Genomic DNA, 23076 nt, shown 5'->3' on the forward strand with positions numbered 1-23076 from the left:
AACTTCCTTGCGGAGCAAGATTAAATGATCCTCCATCAGTTGTTCTTTCAATGGAGGGATAGAAGGAGGAAAAGACTGGAATGGCAGGGAATAGCCTTTCTGTATGATCTGCAAGACCCATTTGTCCGATGTTATGGATTGCCAGTGAGGGAGATGAAATCGAATCCTCCCTCCTACTGGACGAACATGGTCTTGCAGAACCATACTAGGAAAGCTTGGGCTATGCGTGGGGGGGGGGGGGTGGGGGTGGGGGGACTGGGCGGTGGCTGACATCTGGTTAGCCCCTCTTGGTCTGAAGGTACCACGACCTCAACCTCCACTAGATGCTCTGAAGCTGGAGGACGGTGGCTGATCTGTGGTCAGCGTGGTACCCCGCCCCTCTCCATGCCTCGAAAGGGGCGATAAGCAGACTGCAGGCGGGCGGGCGCTGAGAGGCCCAAGGATCTGGCCATGGTTTCAGAGTCCGTGAACCGCTCAAGCACTGAGTCTACCTTCTCTCCAAAAAGGCATGAGCCATCGAAGGGCATGTCAATCAGATTTGCCTGAATATCCCTCGAAAAGACATAGGTATGCAGCCAGGTGGGGCGAAGAAGGGCCACTGTATAAAAAATCACCCTGCTCAGCGAGTCGGTCGTGTCCAAACCACATGGAATGTAAACTTGGCTGCATCTCTCCCATACTTGACAGCTTGGGTGACAGTGTCCCGAACGTGCTACGGGACCTGGGCCAGCACCTGTGCCACTGTGTACCATAAAGTATGGGAAAAACGGCCCAATAGGCATGAGATGTTTACGGACTTCAATGCCAGGCTGGAGGAAGAAAACATCTTCTTCCCAAGTTGGTCCAGGCTCTTGGATTCCCTATCCCGGGGAGCAGAAGGGAAGGCACCACAGGATGTGGAGGCTTGGACCACCAAGCTCTCTGGGGTGGGGTGTTGGGTGAGGAAACTAGGATCAGTAGGAGCTAGTAGATGTCGGTGGCCAATTGTCCTATTCACAGTAGCCCCTGTGCTGGGCTTGGACCACGTCCCCAGCAGGACATCACTAAGGGCCTCATTAAAGGGTAACAGCGGATCCGATGTAGCAACCCCTGGCTGAAACACCTCGGTCAGGATGTTAAGCCTGACTGGCACCGTAGGCAATTCCAGGTCCAAGCCCTCAGCTGCTCTACGCACCACCATGGTGTATGATACTCCCTCCTCCGTAGCACAGAAGGAGGTAAGCCCCGAAGCCTTGGAGAAACTGACACCCAGTGCAGTCACGTTCAGCAGACAGCCCTTGTAGGAGGCTGGCCTGGTTTCTAGTGGGTACCTTGGGCACTTACACCTTATACCAGGTCCAGTTATCCCTTATTAGTGAAGTGGTAGTGTTCTAGCAGCTTAGGCTGATAGAGGTAGCTATAGCAGAGCAGCTTAGGCTGAACTAGGAGACATGCAAAGCTCATGAAATACCACTTATAGTTACACAGTACTTATAAACAAGTAAAGACAATACTCAGTGTTACCAAAAATAAAGGTAGTTTATATGGGCGACAGTGCCAAAAATATCTTAGAGACAATACTCCCTCTGGAGGTAAGTATCATATACAATATATACACTAGACACCAAAATAAGGTAAGCAGTGCTTTAAATGGAAAAATAGAAGTGCAGGTACTCTGTAATAGAGTACCTGCTTGTTTCTAAGAAGGGCCGGTACTCTCCAATTAAAAGTATTACGTTTTTCTTGAGATATGCCGGTACTCTCCCTCTCAAAATAAAAAAGTGCCGGTACTCAGTACCGGAGAGTACCGGCCCATTTAAAGCACTGAAGGTAAGTAATTAGACATAGGATAGTGCAAACAATAGGAAATGCTATAGGAAGCAATGGGAGATAATAGGTCTATGGGCAACACAAACCATATACTATGAAAGTGGAATGCGAATCACGAATTCCCCCCTAGACAAGAGTAGTGAGTGCAGAATCTCTGGGAGAGTAAGAATACAGTAAATGTAAGTACATTACCCCACCAAAGAAGCCCAGAAAAGCTACACCTAGTGATATGGATTATTGCAGTAAGCCGCCAAGTCTGCAAATAACAACTGCTGGATCCCTGGACCTGAAGCCCTGCAAAGGAAGGGGACCAAGCCCAAGTCGAAATAAGTTCCAGGGAGGACAGGAGCCCCTGCCAACCCAGATGAGGGTGTAAAAGAAGGGTTCTTGGTTGGACGAAGACTGCAGGAATGCACCCTAGGAAGATGCCAGTGGGTTCCTGTGAGATGCAGAAGATGCCCCACGACGTGAAGATGGATGCACACGTGATTTCATGCTGAAAGTCGTCAACAAGCCTTGGTTACAACAAATATGCATTTTGCGTCAAAATGACGCTGGCTGGACCCAGGATGGACCTGGGGGCCTCAACTCTGTGTGAGGAGGAAGAGGGGACTCTCAGCACTTTAGAGAGCCCTCAGGTTGCCAGACAGCACCCATGGGAGTTCCAGGACACTGGGATACAGGAGGTGCAAACGCGGTTGGTGCAGCACAACAAAGGAAGGTCCCACGCCGCCGGAGAACGACTCAGCAAATTGAGCATCCCAGGATGGAGTGCTGGGGGCCTGGGCCAGGCAGTGCACAAAGGAATCTTGCAAATAGTGCACAGAGGCCTCAGGAGGTGAAGGAGATGCAGTACACTGGGGTACCGTTGCTCTCAGGGAAGGCAAGGTCTTACCTCTTCCAAGTTGCGTCAGCAGGACCTCAGGGCAGTCTATGTCGATGGGGTCCACCCTCTGTGTCCTTAGGAGCACGCTCGTCGCTGAGAGAGGAGTCCAAGGGTACCGGTCATCGACTTGGAAGGTGCCTGCGTGAGCAGGGGAGTGACTCCGTCACCCCACAGGAGATTTCTTCGGTCCTTCTGGTGCAGGGTGAAGACAGGGAGTCCTCAGAGCATGCACACCGTGGAAACTGTTGCAGTTGCTGGTTGGAGCTGAAGTTGCAGAGGAAAATTATCCCTTGTGGATACTTTGGTGCTGTTACAGCGGTTCCTGGAGCAGGCTGTGGTTGATCCGAGGTCAGAGGATGAAGTAATAGTTGCAGAGGATTCCTGAAGGAAACTTGCAAGCAGAATCTGAAGAGAACCCACAGGAGAGACCCTAAATAGCCCTGAGAGGGGGATTGCCTACCTTATCAGGTAAGGACCTGTCAGGAGGGGTTTCTGACGTCACCTGCTGGCCACTCAGAGCTCTCCAGAGTGCCCCCACACCTTGCAAAGCAAGATGGCTGAAGTCTGGGACACACTGGAGGAGCTCTGGGTAGCATCCCTAGGGTGGTGATTGACAGGGGAGTGGTCACTCCCCTTTCCTTTGCCCCGTTTTGCGCCAGAGCAGGGGACAAGGGGGTCCCTGACCCGGTGTAGACTGGCTGATGCAAGGAGGGCACCATCTGTGCCCTTCAAAGCATTTCCAGAGGCTGGGAGAGGCTACCCCTCCCCAGCCTGGAACACCAATTTCAAAGGGAGAGGGTGTAACACCCTGCTCTCAGAGGAAATGCTTTTCTCTGCCTTCCTGGGACTGAGCTGCTCAGACCCCAGGAGGGCAGAACCCTGTCTGTGAGGTTGCAGCAGCTGTAGCTGCAGTGAAAGCCTCAGAGTGCTGGGTTTGCACTCACAAAGTCCCGGGAAATGGCCCTGAACTCTGTGGGGGCACCTTTGCTAGTGCAAGGGTGCCCTCACAGTAACTTTGCACCTAACCTTTAGCAAGTGAAAGTTAGACATATAGGTGACTTATAATTTACTCAAGTGCAGTGAAAATGGCTGTGAAATAACGTGTGCGTTATTTCACGCAGGCTGCAATGGCAGGCGTGTGCAAGGTTTTGTCTGAGCTCCCTATGGATGGCCAAAGAAATGCTGCAGCCCATATGGATCTCCTGGAACCCCAATGCCCTGGGTACCTAGGTACCATATACTAGGGACTTATAAGGGAGGTCCAGTGTGCCAATTGAAATTGGTAAATGAAGTCACTAGCCTACAGTGACAAATTTAAAAGCAGAGAGAGCATAAGTTCTGATTAGCAGAGCCTCAGTGACACAGTCAAGCACTATACAGACACACACAGTAGGTCATAAAATAAAGCACTGGGGTTCTGACCAGCAGGATCCCAGTGAGAAAGGCAAAAACATACTGACATACAGGTAAAAATGGGGGTAACATGCCAAGGAAGATGGTACTTTCCTACAGCCGTCCTTTCTTGTCCGACCGGTGGTGTGCCTGGGACACCCCCCTGGACCTCAACTGTAGCCTCTGAGTGACCCCCGGGGTCTACTCATAGACCAGCATTGAAAACCCAATGTCTTGTTTGCACTCTCTACCCGACCGCCCTTGTGTCGCTGAGGGTGTGTCTTTGGTGCCTACTTGTGGCTCTCTAGTGCGCCTTCAATCCCCCTGGTCTGCCCTCTCAGCCGCGGGTACTGTCTCCTGCTTCAAAGAACCTGCAAAAGACCAGCGATGCGTCCAGCAGGACTAGCGACTTCTGCCCAACTCCAGCGGACTGCCCTGCACCCAAAAGGACCAAGAACTCCTGAGGACAGCGTCTCTCTCTAAGAAAACCTACAACCAAGGACTCCCATCTCACTCCGGATGCCTGAGTCCTGACCCCTGTGCACCCGACGCCCACGGCCAGTGTCCAGATGGTACTCCCCAGGCGATTGCGAGCAAGTGGCTACCCTGGGTTGACCTGTCCTTTCCTCCACGATGATGCCTTCAGAGGGAATCCCGAGGATCCCCCTGACTGCGAAGCTCCGGACAAAAATATCTGACGCCTAAAGACACACTGCACCCGCAGCCCCCAGGCCTTGGAGAAACCGACCCCCGGTGCAGCTACGTTCAGCAGGCGGCTGAACCCTGTAAAGACCAGTGGTGTGCCCGAGACACCCCCAATGGACCTCGCCAGCAGCCTCTGAGTGACCCATGGGGTCTCCTCATAGGCCAGTACTGCAAACCCGACATCCTGTTGGCACCCTGCACCCGGCCACCCCTGTGCCGCTGAGGGTGTGTGTTTGGTGCTTGCATGTGGCCCCTCTAGTATTCCTTCAATCCCCCCTAGTCTGCCCTCTGAGCCGCAGGTACTTACCTGCAGGCAGGCCGAATTCAGAGTACCCCCTGTCTCCATAGAAGCCCATGTAAAAATTGCTCACCGGCCCGTGTTGCTGGTGGTGGGCGTTTGGGGTTAACTTGAACCCCAACCAGTGGACAACCAGAGACTGAAATTGTAAGTGTTGTACTTACCTGTAAAACGATCCAACATTTCTTCCACCCAGGAACTGTTTCTGAAAACTGCACTGTGTCCATTATTAAAACAGATTATTGCCAATAATTCAAAAACTGTATTACTTACCGATTTCAAACAAAGTACTGTTAATACCTGTGTGAAATACGAATGTTTTAATATACTTACCTGCTACTTGAATCTGGTGGTTCTACAAATAAAGAAAATATATTTTTTCTGCATAAAAACCATTGGTCTGGAGTTCAGACTGAGTGTGTGCGTCTTGTAATGTCTGTGTGTGTACAACAAATGCTTTGCACTACCCTCTGATAAGCCTAACTGCTCGACCATACTAACACAAAAGAGACCATTAGTATGATCTACTTTAACCATTGTTAAGCCTCTGTGGAACCCCTGGACTCCGTGCACACTACATCTCATTTTGATATAGTATATACAGAGCAAGCTTCCTACATTGGTGGATCAGAGGTGGGGTCCACGACTTTGCATTTGCTGGACTACTCAGCCAATACGTGATCACACGACTAAATAAAAAAATTGCCTTTAGAGAGCTGATTTTGAATTTGGCTATTTTTTTCTAAATTTTTAAAACATCCTGCTAGGGCCTTGGTTAAGTCCCCTTAGCATCTCTTTTTAAGTTTAAACGTTATTTTTAAGTTAGGATTTAGTTACTAGAAGTAGTTTTTAGTTTCTAAAAAGTAATTCCAAATTTTAGTAACATAATGAGCAGCTCAGAGGAAATAGTGGTGAAACTCAACCTTACTCCTTCCCTCCATCTAGGGATGGCAGAGGTAAGGTCCCTCTGTAAGCTGAAAAAGATTAGAACAGGTTCAAACCCTACCAAGGTCAAGCTTCAGGAGCTTTTGGCAGAGTATACCAGGGACCACCCTTCTGAGGAGGAAGAACTCCACTCAGACAGGGAAGATGTTAGAAATGAAGAGGATGACCTCCCCCCATCTCACCTAACTAGGGAGACGAGGGTCCCCAGACCCCTGTCTCCAAGGATAGAACTCAATGGATCTGGATCTTCCACAGGGGAGTCCAGCTCCTCTGGGAACACTGCGAGCAGCCTAAATGAGAGGACATCCTTTTAGCAAGGATGGCCAAAAGGTTAGTTTTGGAGTAACAACTCCTAGCTATAGAAAGGGAGAGAGCAGAAATGGGCTTAGCACCCATTAATGATGGCAACAATATAAATGCGGTCAGAGAGAATACTGATATCCTAAAAATCCCTAAAGGGATTGTCTCAGAATATGAAGAAGGTGAAGATATCACCAAGTGGTTCACAGCTTTTGAGAGGGCTTGTGAAAACAGAAAGTTAAAGAGATCTCACTGGGGAGTTCTCCTTTGGGAACTGTTCACTGGTAAGTGTAGGGATAGACTCTTCACACTCTCTGGTAAAGATGCAGAATCCTATGACCACATGAAGGCTACCCTGTTTGAGGGCTTTAGATTCTCAAGTATAGAAGTATAGAATTAGGTTTGGGGGGCTCACAAAACCTCGAGCCAGACATGGGTTGATTTTGTTGACTACTCAGTGAAAACACTAGATGGTTGGAAAACTGGCAGTGGAGTGCAAGACTATGATGGGTTTTATAATTTGTTTATGAGGGAACACCTGTTAAGTAACTGCTTCAATGACAAGTTGTATCAACATCTGGTAGACCTAGGTCCAATTTCTCCCCAAGAATTGGGAAAGAAGGCAGACCATTGGGTCAAGACTAGGGTGACCAAGACTTCCACAGGGGGTGACCAGAAGATGGTGTCACAAAGCCTCTCCAGGGGAATGGTGGTGAGACACTTAAGGACAAAAACAAAGAGTCTTCTCAAGGGCCCCAAAAACCTGCTCAGGAGAGTGGGCACAAGCCTCTTCACATTCCACAAATGGGTACAAGGGTAAAAACTTTGATCCCAAGAAGGCCTGGTGTCACAACTGTAAGCAGCATGGACGCCAAACTGGAGACATGGCCAGTCCCATTAAAAATCTCACTAGTACTACTCCAGTTAGTACTGGAACAGCCAGCCTCGAGGTGGGAACAACAGTGTGCCCGGAGCAAATCAGGGTTCACACTGAAGCTACTTTTGTCTCTTAGGGGTGGGAGGTAGATATAGCAACACTGGCTGCCTGGCCGCCTAAAATTCAAAAGGAGGCAGGAGCTCTTGATCAATGGGAAAAAGGTAGAGGTCCTGATTGATACAGGTGTCAGTGTCACCATGGTGACAGAGAAGCTGGTTCCCCAGGGCAGTATTTGGCTGGACAAACTTAGCCAGTCACCAATGCTGACAAAGTAACTAAGGTCCATCCCATGGCTATGGTGACTTTAGAATGGGGAGGGGTTACTTGCCTGAAACAGGTAGTGGTCTTTTCTGCAATTCCAGTAGAATGTTTGTTAGGGAATGATCTGGACTCCTCAGCATGGGCTAAGGTAGAGCTCAAAAGCCATGCTGGGAATCCCTGAACTGGTATATGTGAAAGCCAGAGCACAGAGCAGAGCACAGGGTGAAAAAGACGTGTTGGAGTCTGGAATAATGGCCCAACCCTCTAAGATAAAAGGTAAGAGGACTGGGGGGTCAGCCTCTGAACAGCAAATGAAACAAGACCTCTCTTCCCAGGAAGATGTCTTATCCCCTGAGGGAACTGAGTCCATAAAGCTGAAGCCTTATAAGGTGACCCACAAGGGAACAGCTGTGCCAGGGAGAAAAGACGTGTCCCACTCTTGAAGGCCTGAGACAGCAAGCTGCTCAACAGGAGAAGGGAGGTGTCAGTTGCTCCCACAGGGTCTATTGGGAGGATGAACTCCTTTACACTGAGGCCAGGGATCCTAAACCTGGTGCCACTAGGAGAGTGGTAGTACCTCAGGAGTTTAGAGAGTTTATCCTCTCTTTGGCCCATGACATCCCCCTAGCTGGGCATTTGGGACAAACCAAAACATAGAGCAGACTTGTGAACCATTTTTATTGGCCTCAACATGTCCCAGAAAGTTAGGGAGTTGTGTAGCTCCTGTGTCACCTGTCGAGCCAGTGGCAAGACAGGTGGCCACCCAAAGGACCCCCTCATTCCACTTCCAGTGGTGGGGGTACCCTCTGAGAGGGTTGGTCTGGACATTTTGGGTCCAGTGGGACTACCCACAGCCTCAGGTAACCAATACATACTGGTAGTAGTGGATCATGCTACAAGATACCCTGAAGCAATTCCCCTTAGGTCCACTACTGCTCCTGCAGTAGCTAAAGCACTCAGAGGTATTTTTACCACAGTGTGATTTCCTAAAGAGGTGGTTTCTGACAGAAGTACCAACTTTATGTCAGCTTACCTGAAACACGTGGAATGAGTGTGGGGTGACTTATAAATTTACCAAACAATATCATCCACAAACCAATGGTCTGGTTGAGAGATTCCTGAAATCTGGAGCCATGGTAGATTGAGTTGCTCTTGCAGGGGCCGCATCTTGAGCCTGCAGAGAAGAACTAGAGGTATGCATGATGACATCAGGCACAGTAAAGATTTGAAGAGGCAAACTGAAATGTAGTTCTTTCTCTGAATCGACTTTTCTAGAGCTAACATCTTTTGTTGTCTCTCCACAGTGGGACATGCCATGGTGGACTGAGTGTCCAGTTTTGCTCCTAAAAGGTGATTCTGTGTGATGGTAGAGGTTTGGACTTCTCCCAGTTGATGGTCAGACCTAAGTTGTTGAGTAAGGAAACGCACTTTCTTGTTGACCTGCGTGCTCCTGCGTAAGTGTTTGCCTTTATCAGCCAATCGTCTAGATATGGGAATACCTGATGTCGTCTTCTCTTGAGAAAAGCTGCAATCGGCGCTAGGCACTTGGTAAATATCCTGGGAGCTGACTTTAGGCCAAAAGGGAGGACACGAAACTGAAAATGGCTTCCGGCTACCATGAATCTTAGGTATTGTGTGTGGGTTGCGTGAATGGGGATGTGGAAATATGCATCCTTTAGGTCTAGTGAAGACATAAAATCTCCCTGGTTCAAACGCAGAAGGACATCCTGAAGGCTTATCATGCAGAAGGATTGCTTTCTCAAGTAGGTGTTTAATTCTCTGAGATCGAGGATCTGCCTCCAGTCCTTCCACTTTCTGCGAATGAGAAAGAACATGGAATAAAAACCCCTTCCTCACTGTGATGGAGGTACTCTCTTTATTGCTCCTTTGAAGAGCATTTTGTTGATCTCCCTTTTGAGTTGTTCAAGATATTTTGATCAAGTTCTGCGAGGAGGTTTGGGAGGAGGCATTTGGACAAACTCTAAAGTGGGGCCCTGTTTCACTAATTGCAAGACCCACTAGTCTGCTGTTATGACTTGCCATTGTTTGAAAAAACGGGATATCTTTCCGCCTAGAAACAGAAGAGGAGGGTTGGATGCAGCCGGAGCCTTGGGTGTATCAGGTTCTGCGAGCTGAGTCTTTAGCAGGGCGAGCTGAGCGTCCCCTAGAGCCAGATCTGCTGTAAGCCGCCTGCGGCGTTTGCCTTTGTGTGTAGTATTGGCGGAACTGCTGAGAGCAGGAAGGATACGTCGAGTATCTGTATTGCTGGTAGCCTCGCCTATATAAAGGCATTCCACGTCCTCTTGGTGCTCGAAAGGAAGGTTTCCGATATTGGAGAGTTTCCAATGATTTTACATCATCAGTGTCAGATTTAAAAGATTGCAGAGCTTCATCAACATGTTTGCCAAAAAATCCCTGGCCATCGAAAGGAAGATTTAAAACTTTATTCTGGACCTCAGGGCGGAATGGTGTAGCTCTTAATCAGCCATGCCTCCGAAGGACAGCCTCACCTGCAAGCTGACGAAACGCAGTCGTGGCTATATCCATCGAACAGTTTATCAGTCCCACTGACGCACGCTTTCCATCATGTAACGTCTTCTTCGCCTCCGACTTAGTATCCTCTGGCAACTGGTCAATATGCGGGGCGATGTCCGCCCATAGTTGCCTGTCATATCTGGCTAACACTGCCAAGGAGTTAGCCGCTCTTATTACGAGGCTAGCCATTGATGAGAACTTCTTTCCAATATTGTCCAACTGTCTACCCTCTTTGTCCGGAGGTGCGGAAATTGGAGCAGAGGGATTTTTGGACCTTCTCTGTGCCGCCTGAGCAACCACTGAGTCTGGATGAGGGTGACCAGTCAGACATGCTGGGGCATCTTCTGGCGCTTTGTACTTTTTATCTAGATGGGGAAGCACCGCCGTGACTGTAGCAGGGTTGTGCATGACTTTCAACCCCTCTTCCCATACAAAGTTGACTAATGGTATGGAACGTACAGATTTCTGGACGGCTCCTTAAAATCATATAAGAAGCAATCTGTTTGCTTGGACGGCATTGGCAGCGCAAACCCTTCAGCTGCTCTCTCCAGGAGGTTATGGAACCCCCGATGTCATCTGGAGGAGAATCCACCTTCGGCTAAGAAGGTGAAGGAGGAGCAGGAATAACATATTCATCCCACTCCGACTGAGTGTCAAGGAGCTATCCTCCTTCTTGATTACCGTCCGAAACATCAGTGTCTTGCAGTATGGTCATATTCAGCGTGGCCACATTAGCTAGTGGCAAAGATGTTGGCCTCTGACGTGGAGTGGTAACCCCTGAAACGGGTGACGAAGGAGGTTGTTACTGCCTCTGTTCCTGAGGTGGAAAACGCTTACTGTAGTCAGCCAGCATTGCTCTGAGATCAGGTAGCAAGGATCTTGGTATGTATGCCTCTTGGTATGGTTATTTCCTACATAGTAATGCAGGTCATAGGTCTCTCCATACTCCTAATCATCCTCTTGATATGTGACATTTAATTGTGAGGGGCTATGTGCTGTTCCGAATGGTCCCTCTTCGTCCGACTCTTCATCCCCCTCCAACAGGTATACTGGCATGAGAGGGGTTACCTTACTAGGTGAGTATATTTTGGGGTAAGTTTCGCCTGGCTTTTGTGCTGTTTTCCTCGTCGACGGCGCAGATATAGCCTTCATCGACGGTGGAGTCTTCGACGATGAACGCATAGATATTTTAATCATCGACAGCCTTACTGAAAAATCTACCGTCTATGAGGACGGCAATGTGGACGCCATTGTGACTGCCATCGATGATGATGAAGTATAGATCCTCGTCGACGATGACGTCGTCAACGCTGTCCTCATCGACGGTGGGATACTCATCGTCGACGATGTTGTTGTCAGAACTGCTATCAATACTGAAAAGGTGGAAGTCGTCGTTGACGGTTAAAAGGCACTCACCAACGTCATCGTCGACGATGAAACCGTCGTCGACAGCACAATCTTTCCTCCAGAAGCAGAAGATGGCCTTTTGAAAGGTGCAGCAGACGCAGATGGAGGTACAGAAGATGACTTTTTGTACCTTTCAGAGCTGCTGGCATGACCTCTTCCCCTTTTTTGGAGAATCTGTGAGGTGAAGTAGACAAGCTGTGGCCCTTGTAAGACCCTGAGGTGGTCTTTTTGTGGGCTTTTCTTGATTGCTGTGAAAAAGATCTTGAATGTGATCTAGCCCTTTTTGATGACTTTTCATCGCTGTCTGACTCAGAGACTGGATTATCTCTGGACTTAAGTTTTTGCAGCCATAACAACAATCTGCCTTATCTATCTTTCAGAGTCTTGGAAGAAAAGGTATGACAAACCTTACAGTCCTTAGCTGAGTGGTCTGCATAGAGGCAGTATATGCAGTCCTGATGAGGGTCTTCAGAGTGTAGTCTCTTTTTGCCACAGGTCTTGCAGGCTCCGAATAAACCCTTCTTTTCCTTGCCAGACATACTGCAGGCCTTACCCACAATCAGTCAAAACAAGTTTAGCAGAAGAAAATTAGCTTACAGCTAATCCAAAAGCGTGAAGAAAGAGCAGAGCTCTAAGGAGATTCCCTAGTACGACGTGCAGTAGGACATCTGTGGAACTGGAGCTTCTCTCAGGAGGGTTCTAGAGGGTGGTGTCTTCTGATTGGTGGATGCTCAAGTTTGGTCCTTTTTCTTAAAATGACTCTGATAGACTGCTAAATTAAGTGGCCTAGGGCCCTTAGTTTATTTCTATGTCAACACTACTTGGTTAAATGTACCGGGGGCTCCCATCTCGATGACAGCGAATGATTTAAGCGTGTGAATCTATGAAAGTTCCAATACTGGAGTAACAATACATACTGGAAGCAGTCAAACATGCTACCAGATACCCTGAAGCAATTCCCCTTGGTCAACTACTGCCCCTTCAGTAGCCAAATCCCTAATTTGTATTTTTACCAGCATGGGTTTTCCTAAGGAGGTGGTTTCTGACAGAGGTACACACCATGTCAGCTTACCTCAAACACACGTGGAATGAGTCTGGGGTGACTTATAAATTCACCACACCATACCATCCACAAACCAGTGGACTTGTTGAAAGATTTAACAAGACATTGAAAGGCATGATCATGGGGCTCCCTGAAAAACTCAAAAGGAGATGGGATGTCCTCCTGCCGTGCCTGCTTTTCACCTACAGAGAGGTGCTTCAGAAGGGCGTAGGGTTTTCCCCCTTTGAACTTCTGTTTGGCAATCCTGTAAGGGGACCACTGGCACTTGTTTAAGAAGGCTGGGAGAGACCTCTCCATGAGCCTAAACGAGATGTGGTGGACTATGTGCTTGGCCTCAGATCCAGGACGGCTGAGTACATGGAAAAGGGATCCAAAAACCTTGAGGCGAGCCAACAACTCCAGAAGTTGTGGTATGACCAAAAGGCTGCAATGGTTGAATTCCAGCCAGGGCAGAAAGTCTGGGTTCTGGAACCTGTGGCTCCCAGGGCTCTTCAGGACAGATGGAGTGGCCCTTACCCAGTCCTAGTAAAGAAGAGTCAAGTCACTTACTTAGTGGATCTGGGCACTAGCATGATACCCAAGAGGGTTATCCATGTTGACCACCTGAAACTCTACGATGATAGGGGAGACATAACCATGCTGATAGTTACTGATGAGGATCAGGAAGCAGAGAGTGAACCTCTCCCTGACCTCCTCTCAGTTGACCCTAAGGATGGATCAGTAGATGGAGTTGTCTATTCAGACACCCTCTCTGCCCAACAGCAAGCTGACTGCAGGCAAGTTTTACAACAGTGTGCTGAGCTCTTCTCTTTGACCCCTGGTCAGGCACACCTGTGTACCCATGATGTGGCCATAGGAGACAGTTTACCTGTGAAAAACAAAACCTATAGATAGTCTGACAAAGTCAAAGAGAGCATCAAAGTGGAAGTCCACAAGATGCTGGAGTTAGGGATAATGGAGCACTCTGAAAGTCCCTTGGCTAGCCCAGTGATCTTGGCCCCCAAACCTCATACCAAAGATGGCAAGAGAGAAATGAGGTTCTGTGTGGACTACAGAGGACTCAACTCTGTCACAAAGACAGATGCACACCCCATACCCAGAGCAGATGAATTAATAGACAAGTTAGGTGCAGCCAGATTTCGGTGTCCCTTTTACTTAACTGCAGGGTACTGGCAAATTAGGATGGCACCTGGAGCCAAAGAAAAGACAGCACTCTCGACACCTGATCAGCATTATCAGTTTACTGTTATGCCCTTTGGCTTAAAGAAAGCCCCTGCCACCTTCCAAAGGATGGTGAATCAAGTCATCGCTGGCTTGGAGTCCTTTAGTGCAGCATATCTAGATAATTTTGCTGTCTTTAGCTCCAGCTAGCAGGATCACCTGGCCCACCTGGGGAAGGTTTTGCAGGACTTGCAAACAGCAGACCCCTCTATTAAAGCATCTAAGTGGCAAATGGGACAGGGCACAGTTGTATACTTGGGCCACCTTTTAGGTGGAGGACAAGTACAACCTTTACAACCCAAGATCCAGACAATTCTGGACTGGGAGGCTCCAAAAACCCAGACTCAAGTCAAGGCATTCCAAGAGGTATTTGAAGGTATATGACTCCATTGTGACTCCCCTCACTGAACTGACCTCAAAGAAGATTACAAAGAAGGTAAACTGGACTCTTGACTGTCAAAAGGCCTTTGACACCCTAAAAGAAGCAATGTGCCAAGCACCAGTTCTTAAAACTCCAGATTATTCTAGGCAGTTCATTGTGCAGACAGATGCCTCTGAACGTGGGATAGGAGCAGTCTTGTCCCAAACCAATGATGATGGCCTTGACCAGTCAGTTGCTTTCATAAGTAGGAGGTTACTCCCCAGGAAGCAGCGTTGGAGTGCCATTGAGAGGGTGGCTTTTGCTGTGGTGTGATCCCTGGTGTGATCCCTGGTGTGAAAAAGCTGAGGCCATACTTGTTTGGCACTCACTTTGTTGTTCAAACTGACTACAGAGCTCTCAGATGGCTAATGCAAATGAAAGGTGAGAACCCTAAACTTTTGAGGTGGTCCATATCCCTACAGAGAATGGACTTTGTAGTGGAACACAGACTTGGGACTGCACATGCCAATGCAGATGGCCTTTCCAGGTTCTCTCAGTTAGACAATGAAGACTCACTTGTGAAAGGTTAGTCTCATCCTCTTTATTTGGTGGGGTGGGGGGGGTGTAGGAAAGTGCCTCTGTTGGCATGGTTGCCCCCCACCTTTTGCCTAAGGTTGATGCCAACTCTGTTTGAAAGTGTGCTTGGACCCTACTAACCAGGCCCCAGCACCAGTGTTCTTTCCCTAAAACTGTACCTTTGTTTCCACAATTGGACCAGCCCTGGCACACAGTTAAGTTCCTTGTAAAAGGTACCCATTGTACCAAGGGTCCTGTGCCCAGGGAAGGGCCACAGCATGTATTATGCCACCCTAGGTGACCCCTCACAGCACATGCACACTGCCTTGCAGCTTGTGTGTGCTGGTGGGGAGAAAAAGACAAAGTCAATATTGTACACCTCTCAGGGTGCCATTTCCACAAACCACTCCCTGTGGCATAGGTAAGTCACTCCTCTAGCAGGCCTTACAGCCCTAAGGCAGGGTGCACTATACCACAGGTGAGGGCATAGCTGCATGAGAACTATGCCCCTATAGTGTCTAAGCCAATTCTTAGACATTGTAAGTGCAGAGTAGCCATAAAGAGTATATGCTTTGGGAGTTTGTCAAACACAAACTCCACAGTTCCATAATAGCCACACAGAATACTGGGAAGTCTGTATCAAACTTCTCAGCACAATAAATCCACATTGATGCCAGTGTGGGATTTATTGAGAAATGCACACAGAGGGCATCTTAGAGATGCCCCCTGTATACCATTCCGACTACTAGTGCTAGGCTGACCAGTTTCTGCCAGCCTGCCACATCCAGACGACTTTCTGGCCAGGAACAAAGCCTGTACTGGGTGGAGGTGCTTCACACCTCCCCCTACAGGAACTGTAACACCTGGCGTTGAGCCTCAAAGGCTCAAACATGCTGCTACATCGCCCCAGTGCACTCTAGCTAGTGGAGATACCCACCCCCCGGACACAGCCCCCACTTTTGGCAGCAAGTCCGGAGGAGATAATGAGAAAAACAAGGAAGAGTCACCCTCCAGCCAGGACAGCCCCTAAGGTGTCCTGAGCGGAGGTGACCCCTGCCTTAGGAAATCCTCCATCTTGCTTTGGAGGAAGCAATAGGATTAGGGATGTGCCCCCCTCCCCAAAGGGGGAGGAGACACAAGGAGGGTGTAGCCACCCTCAGGAACAGTAGCCATTGGCTACTGCCGTCTGACCCCTAAAACGCCCCTAAATCTGGGATTTAAGGGCCTACATGAACCCAGCTCACCAGATTCCTGGCAACCTAAAAGAAGAAGCTAAGCTGAAACCCCCAGCAGAGAAGAAAGAAGGCGACAGCTGCTTTGGCCCCAGCCCTACCGGCCTGTCTCCAGCTTCAAAGAACCTGCAAAAAGACCAGCGACACGTCCAGTTGGACCAGCGACCTCTGTCGAACTCCAGAGGACTGCCCTGCACCCAAAGAGGTCCAAGAACTCCCGAGGACAGCAGCCATGTCTAAAGAAACTAACAACTAAGGATTATCCTCACTCCAGATGCATGAGTCTTGACCACTGTGCACCTGACACCAACGGCCTGTGTCCAGGTGGTCCACCCAGGAAGGGAGGGTCCCCAAGCGACTGCGAGCAAGTGCCCAGCCTGGGTTGACCTCTCCACCCCTCCACGACGACGCCTGCAGAGGGAATCCTGAGGGCCCCTCTGACCGCAAAGCTCTGGACGAAGATATCCGACGCCTAAGAACACACTGCACCCGCAGCTCCCAGGCCTTGGAGAAACCAACCCCCAGTGTCTCAATGTTCAGCAGCCGGGCCTCCTCCCTGTCTGACTGGTAGTGTGCCTGAGACACCCCCCTGGACCTTGCCTGCAGCCTCTGAGTGACCCCTGGGGTCTCCTCACAGAAGACCAGCATTGGAAACCCGACGTCCTGTTGGCACCCTGCACCCGGCCGCCCCTGTGGCGCTGAGGGTGTGTGCTTGGTGCTTACTTTTGGCCCCTCCAGTGCTTCTTCAATTCCCCCTAGTCTGCCCTCCGAGCCGCCGGTACTTACCTGCAGGCAGGCCTTATTCCGAGTACCCCCAGTCTCCATAAGAGGAAATTGCTCAACATGTTGCTGGTGGTGGGTGTTTGGGGTTACCTTGAACCCCAACCGGTGGACTTCCTAAAAGCCAGAGACTGAAACTTTAAGTGCTGTACTTACCTGTAAAACGATCTGACATTTCTTCCCTCCGGGAACCGTTTCTGAAAATTGCACTGTCCATTTTTAAAGCAGATTATTGCCAATAATTCAAAAACTGTATTACTTACCGATTTCAAACAAAGTACTGCTGATACCTGTGTGAAATACGAATCTTTTAAGATACTTACCAGCTACTTGAATCTTGTGGTTCTAAAAATAAATAAATAAAATATATTTTTGCTATATAACAACCATTGGCCTGGAGTTAAATCATTGAGTGTGTGCTTCTTCTGTTGTCTATGTGTGTACAACAAATGCTTTGCACTACCCTCTGATAAGCCTAACTGCTCGACCACACTACCACAAAAGAGAGCATTAGTATGATATACTTTAGCATCTGTTAAGCCTCTGGGGAACCCCTACGCTTTGTGCACACTATATTTCATTTTGATATAGTATATACAGAGCCAGCTTCCTTCAATATCCATCATTTTTTAAGATTTGTTTTTCAAAAATAAAAGTGTTATCTATGAAAATGTGTTCCTGGTTCTCTTGCAGACACTAACATTCTAATGTTTATAAAAATCAAAGAGGAGCGAATGCCAAAGACCTGTTCCTGATTTTTGAAATCATCCTTTCCTTCAGAATCCTTTAGTCATCAAGAAAAAGAGCAATACATTAGCAGAAGCCACCATGTAACCCAGAGTTAAGCTGACATTTTTTGTCAGTTACCAGGCACAGCCATCCATGTTTTACACTACCCATTCTCACCTGACGAAATGGCTGTGCCATTTGACGTAGGAAGTACTTGGACACCTGAACAGCTTCGTCCAGTGTCAGGTTCAGATTGGCATCAGTGAGATGTTCCTGAATCCATCGAGGCAACTTGCTTCGTTTGTCAGCTCTGGCATAGCGCTATGGTGGATAAAACAGAATATTTTCTAAGTGGCGCTACACAAATAAGATGTGCTCATTCCAGAACCAATCGTAAAGCATGCCCTGGAATAGAGTCAGTAGTGGTTGCACTCACTCTGTAACTGGTGCCAGGCCTAGTCAATGGCAAAGCGACCAGTATCCCAGCACACTTCACTAACCATATACTTCCTAACAAAGCACAGCAATGATCAGAGCATACAGCAATGTGTATGCAGAAACCTCGTTAATTCTCTGTGAATAAATGTTCTCTTCAATAAAGTAATACCTTCCAAAATATTGTCAAAAGAACAGAACGATACACATGAATAATAAACCACTACAATAAAATCCATCTGACGAAGAAATACACTCACAATATGCAGGGAATTATATTCATATGTGAGGTTATATTAGCACTGCCACTTGAAGAATTTCAAAGCGGCACTGAGCTGCTATGAATAGCAAGGGTTTGTAACCCTGCTTTTGGAGGTTACTTTTAGACGGGCTCTATTGAAACCTAGACAAAATAAGGCTCTGGCCCATGGTTAGGAGGCGAGATATTTATTAATTCAGAGACAATACCCAAGATGGAAAACTAGGATAACAGGTCAATAACTTTTCCCTCTCTTGTGAGTTCCTTTATAAAATTGAACACCTCTAGAATAGGAAAGGAAACTTTACATCATGACTCGGAGGTGGAGATGTGTAGTGCAGTACACAGATAAAAATATTTTATTAGCACTGATCAAAAAAGGTAGGTGCTAAAAGATCGCACACTTTACTGTTTCAATTGCTCAAGAGGGAGTACCAAAATTTGAATAGGGCACACAGATTACATTTATATGAAACCTACATGACAAAGTGCCTAGAAATAAACAGGGATGTACCCTGAGGTCCCAACACACCTACTCAATCGAGAGATTGGACTAACCTCCAATAGTCTAAACAGATCAAAAGGCATGGAATGTGAACGTTTGACATCCATTCTACACCTCCTCCCCTGAGTCACGTGGAGGATACCTCTAGAGATAGGTCAAGGACCGCATGAACAAAGAGAGTGCACTTCACTTTTGAAGTCTTCACTCCAAATCACAGTGGTGACAGAATGGGGAACTCTCGATAGAGCTGCCGCTGCGATGTACAAGTTACTTAGCTTCTGTAACAATATATACGGTAGAGACAGTCTAGTTGCAGATTCCTACCTCAGAATTTTCCCGCAGGCGTCAGACTGGATCTGGAGATTTTTTTTATTCGAGCAATATCCTTGCCCATCGGTAGGTGGCGTCGGTCGACACCACCGGCGTTGTTGGCATCGTAGTCTCCATGCTGAGTCGAGAGTAGTACATAGACACCACCTCAGCGCAGTGACGTCAGTTTCTTTTCACAACTTTCCATGCCAAAGCGCAAAGCCGCGAAGAACACAGAGACTGGTGCCCCAGAGCTAAGGCCCAGAATGGGGAAGCCCTGTCCCTAGAAATCAGTTTGCAAGTGGGGAGGATGGGTGGGTCGGTACGGAATCTGCAACTAGAATATATCTCTGTCAGATATATCGTTACCAAAGGTAAGTAACTTGTACATCTGATAGACTTCTAGTTGCAGATTCCTTACCTTAGAATAGATCCCCAAGCAATGCCATCCTCGGAGGTGGGCTGCAAACCAAGATCATACTAGAAAGTCCTGCAGGACCGAACAACCAAAGTAGTCATCCAGACGGACCGGACTGTCCAGGTAGTAATGTTTACCAAAGATGTGCAAGGATGCCCACGTAGCTGTCTGGCAGATATCCAGGACAGGAACTCTGCGTGCTAACGCAGTAGAAGCAGCAGACCCTCTGGTGGAATAAGCGCGCAAGTCCTCAAGGGGTTGCTTCTTGGCCAAAGCGTAGCACATCTTGATGCAAAGAAGTACCCATTGAGAGATGGTATGTTTTTGCACCGCCTTCCCTTTCTTCGCATCCACATATCCAACAAAGAGTTGACCATCCACCTATAAATCTTTGCTATGATTGAGATAGAACGCCAATGCTCTTTTTGGGTCCAGACGGTGGAGTCTCTCCTCCTCATGAGAAGGATGTGGAGGGGAGTACAAAGTAGGCAAGGTGATGGACTGGCCTACATAAAAAGGTGTAACGACCTTGGGAAGGAAGAAAGCCTTAGTGCGCAACACCACTTTGTCAGGGTGCACAGACAAGTATGGAGGCTTTGAAGAAAGACCCTGAAGCTCACTCACTCTGCGAGCAGAAGTGATGGCAACAAGAAAAACAGTCTTGAAAGTAAGGAGCCATAATGTACAATTGTGCATCAGCTTAAAGGGAGTACACATTAAGTTGGTAAGTACAAGAGCTAGAGGAGATGCCCGCCCCTCGGGCTACTGCCCCCTCTTTTGGCTGCAAGGCTGGAGGAGATAATGAGGAAAACAAGGAGGAGTCACCCACCAGTCAGGACAGCCCATAAGGTGCCCTGAACTGAGGTGACCCCTGCCTTTAGAAATCCTCCATCTTGAGATTGGAGGATTCCCCCAATAGGAATAGGGATGTGCCCCCCCTCCCCTCAGGGAGGGGGCACAAAGAGGGTGTAGCCACCCTCATGGACAGTAGCCATTGGCTACTGCCCCCCAGACCTAAACACACTCCTAAATGTAGTATTTACGGGCGACCCTGAACCCAGGAAATCAGATTCCTGCAACCTACAACGTACAAAGAAGGATTGCTGACCTGAAAGCCCTGCAGAGACGACAACTGCTTTGGCCGCAGCCCTACCGGCTTGTCTCCAGACTCAAAGAACCTGCAGAGCGATGCATCTGACAGGGACCAGTGACCTCTAAGGACTCAGAGGACTGCCCTGAACCTTAAGGACCAAGAAACACCCAAGAACAGCGGCACTGTTCATAAACTGCAACAACTTTGCAACTTTAAAGCAACTTTTAAAGAACTCTCTCTTCCCGCCGGAAGTGTGACATTTATCACTCTGTACCCGACGCCTCCGGCTCGAGTTCAGGAGAACCAACACCACAGAGAGGACTCCCAGGTGACTGCGACGACATGAGTACTCTGAGTTGACCCCCCTGCACCCTCACAGTGTCGCCTGCATAGAGGATCCAGAGGCTCCCCCTGACCGCAACTGCCTGGTAACAAAGAACCCAATGCCTGGACCAAGGACTGCACCCGGAGCCCCCGGGACCGAGAGGACCCACCTACCAGAGCAAGAGTGACCAGCAGGCAGCCCTCTACCTAGCCCAGTCAGTGGCTGGCCCGAGAAGCCCCCCTGTGCCCTGCCTGCATCGCCTAAGTGACTGCAGGGTCCCTCCATTGCTTTCTATAGCAAAACCGATGCCTACTTTGCGCACTGCATCCGGCCGCCCCTGAGGGTGTGTTTTGCGTGCCTGTTCGTGTCCCCACCCCAGTGCTCTACAAAACCCCCCTGGTCTGCTCCCAGACGACGTAGGTACTTACCTGCTAGCAGACTGGAACCGGAGCACCCGTGTTCTCCATAGGCGCCTATGTGTTTTGGGCCCTCCTTTAACCTCTGCACCTGACCGGCCCTGTGTTGCTGCTGTTGTGGCTTTGGGGTTGCCTTGCACCCCCAACGGTGGGCTTCCTATGCCCAGGAGACTGACTGTGTAAGTGGTCTACTTACCTGAGAAACCTAACCAAACTTAACTCCCCCAGGAACTTGATTTTTGCAGTGTCCACTTTTAAAATAGCTTATTGCCATTTTAATCTAAACTGTGTGTACTACTGTTTTAAATCAAAGTTCTTTACTTACCTGTGTGAAGTACCTTGCATTGTATGTACTTACTTGAATCTTGTGGTTCTAAAATAAATTAAGAAAATATATTTTTCCATATAAAACTATTGGCCTGGAGTTAAGTCCTTGAGTGTGTGTTCCTCATTTATTGCCTCTGTGTGTACAACAAATGCTTAACACTACCCTCTCATAAGCCTACTGCTCGACCACACTACCACAAAACAGAGCATTAGTATTATCTAATTTTGCCACTATCAACCTCTAAGGGGAACCCTTGGACTCTGTGCACACTATCTCTTAATTTTGAGAAAGTATATACAGAGCCAACTTCCTACAAGCGGGATTAACAACCACGACCTACTTCTGGCGCAGGGACCTTCTCTATGGCTCCCTTGGCCAAGAGAGCTGCAATGTGCTGGTGGAGAAGTTCTAAATGATCCTCTGGAATACGGCTGACTGATGGAGGCATGGGTGGTGGGGCAGATTCAAAGGGGAGGGGGTAGCCCCTTCGAACGATCTGCAAAACCCACCTGTCTGTAGTGATGGATTTCCAGTGGGGCAGGTGATGGCGAAACCTGCCGCCAACTGGACCGGAGTGAGGGGATGGGCTAGGATGGTTTGGAGGCTGCAGCAGGGGCATGGGTGGGCTGGGCAGACCTCTGGTTCCCTGTCCCATGCCCACGTGGGATTCAGCATTCCCGGCCATGCGTGGCTGAACAGCATGGGTGGCATGGTGGCTGGGTTAGGAACGCGACAGGGAGCCCCTTCTGTGGCCACAAAAGGGGCAAAAGGTGGACTGTTGGGGGCGAGGAGCAGTGGAAAGGCTGAGGGACCGAGCTGTACCCCGGGAGTCCTTGAACCTCTCCAAAGCCAAGTCCGCCTTGTCTCCAAATAGACGAGAGCCACCAAAGGGCATGTCCATAAGAGTCTGTTGGACATCCCCCAAAAAACCAGATGTATGCAGCTAGGTGTGGCATCTCAAGGCCACTGTCGTCGCAACTGATCTACCTAGAGAGTCTGTTGTGTGCAGCCCACATCTGATTGTGAACTTTGCTGCATCTCTCCCAAAGGTGACAGCTTGAAAAACGATAGCACAGACCTCCTCCGGTATCTGCGGCAGAACTTGCTCAACCGTATCCCACAGAGAGTGGGTATAGCGTCCCAAAAGGCATGTGGTGTTCACTGACCGCGTTGTGAAACTGAAGGAAGAAAACATCTTCTTCCCAAATTGTTCCAGCCTTTTTGATTCCCTATCTGGGGGTGTGAAAGGGAATGCGCCAGAGGAAGAAGATGCCTGGATGACAAGGCTCTCAGGCGTGAGAGGTTTGGAAAAGAATATAGGGTCGTTCACAGGAGCCCCTGTGTTGGGTCTGGACCAAGAACCCAAAAGGACACTGGTGAGGGCTTAATTGAATCAAAGAAGAGGCTCAGATGTGGAAGACCCTGGCTGAAGCACCTCCGTCAGGAGATTAGACCTGACCTGAACAAGGCAGAGGACCTCAGCAGCCCTACTGACCACCATGGAATAAGTCACTCCCTCCGCTGTAGCCACGGTAGGAGGAGACAACATGC

General features: G+C 48.8%; 1 protein-coding gene across 2 annotated transcripts in view; it reads right to left on the minus strand.

Moving 5' to 3' along the window:
- ERCC2 (ERCC excision repair 2, TFIIH core complex helicase subunit) overlaps positions 1 to 23076 on the minus strand; it is a 1394405-nt gene that overhangs the window by 10054 nt on the left and 1361275 nt on the right. For both annotated transcript variants that reach the window (XM_069207765.1, XM_069207766.1), the window contains one exon: positions 17615 to 17758. In XM_069207765.1, coding sequence (XP_069063866.1) covers positions 17615 to 17758 — 144 coding nt within the window. The remainder of the gene's footprint in view (positions 1 to 17614; positions 17759 to 23076) is intronic.

This window comes from Pleurodeles waltl, chromosome 9 (assembly GCF_031143425.1).
Source record: "Pleurodeles waltl isolate 20211129_DDA chromosome 9, aPleWal1.hap1.20221129, whole genome shotgun sequence".
Lineage (NCBI taxonomy): Eukaryota > Metazoa > Chordata > Amphibia > Caudata > Salamandridae > Pleurodeles > Pleurodeles waltl.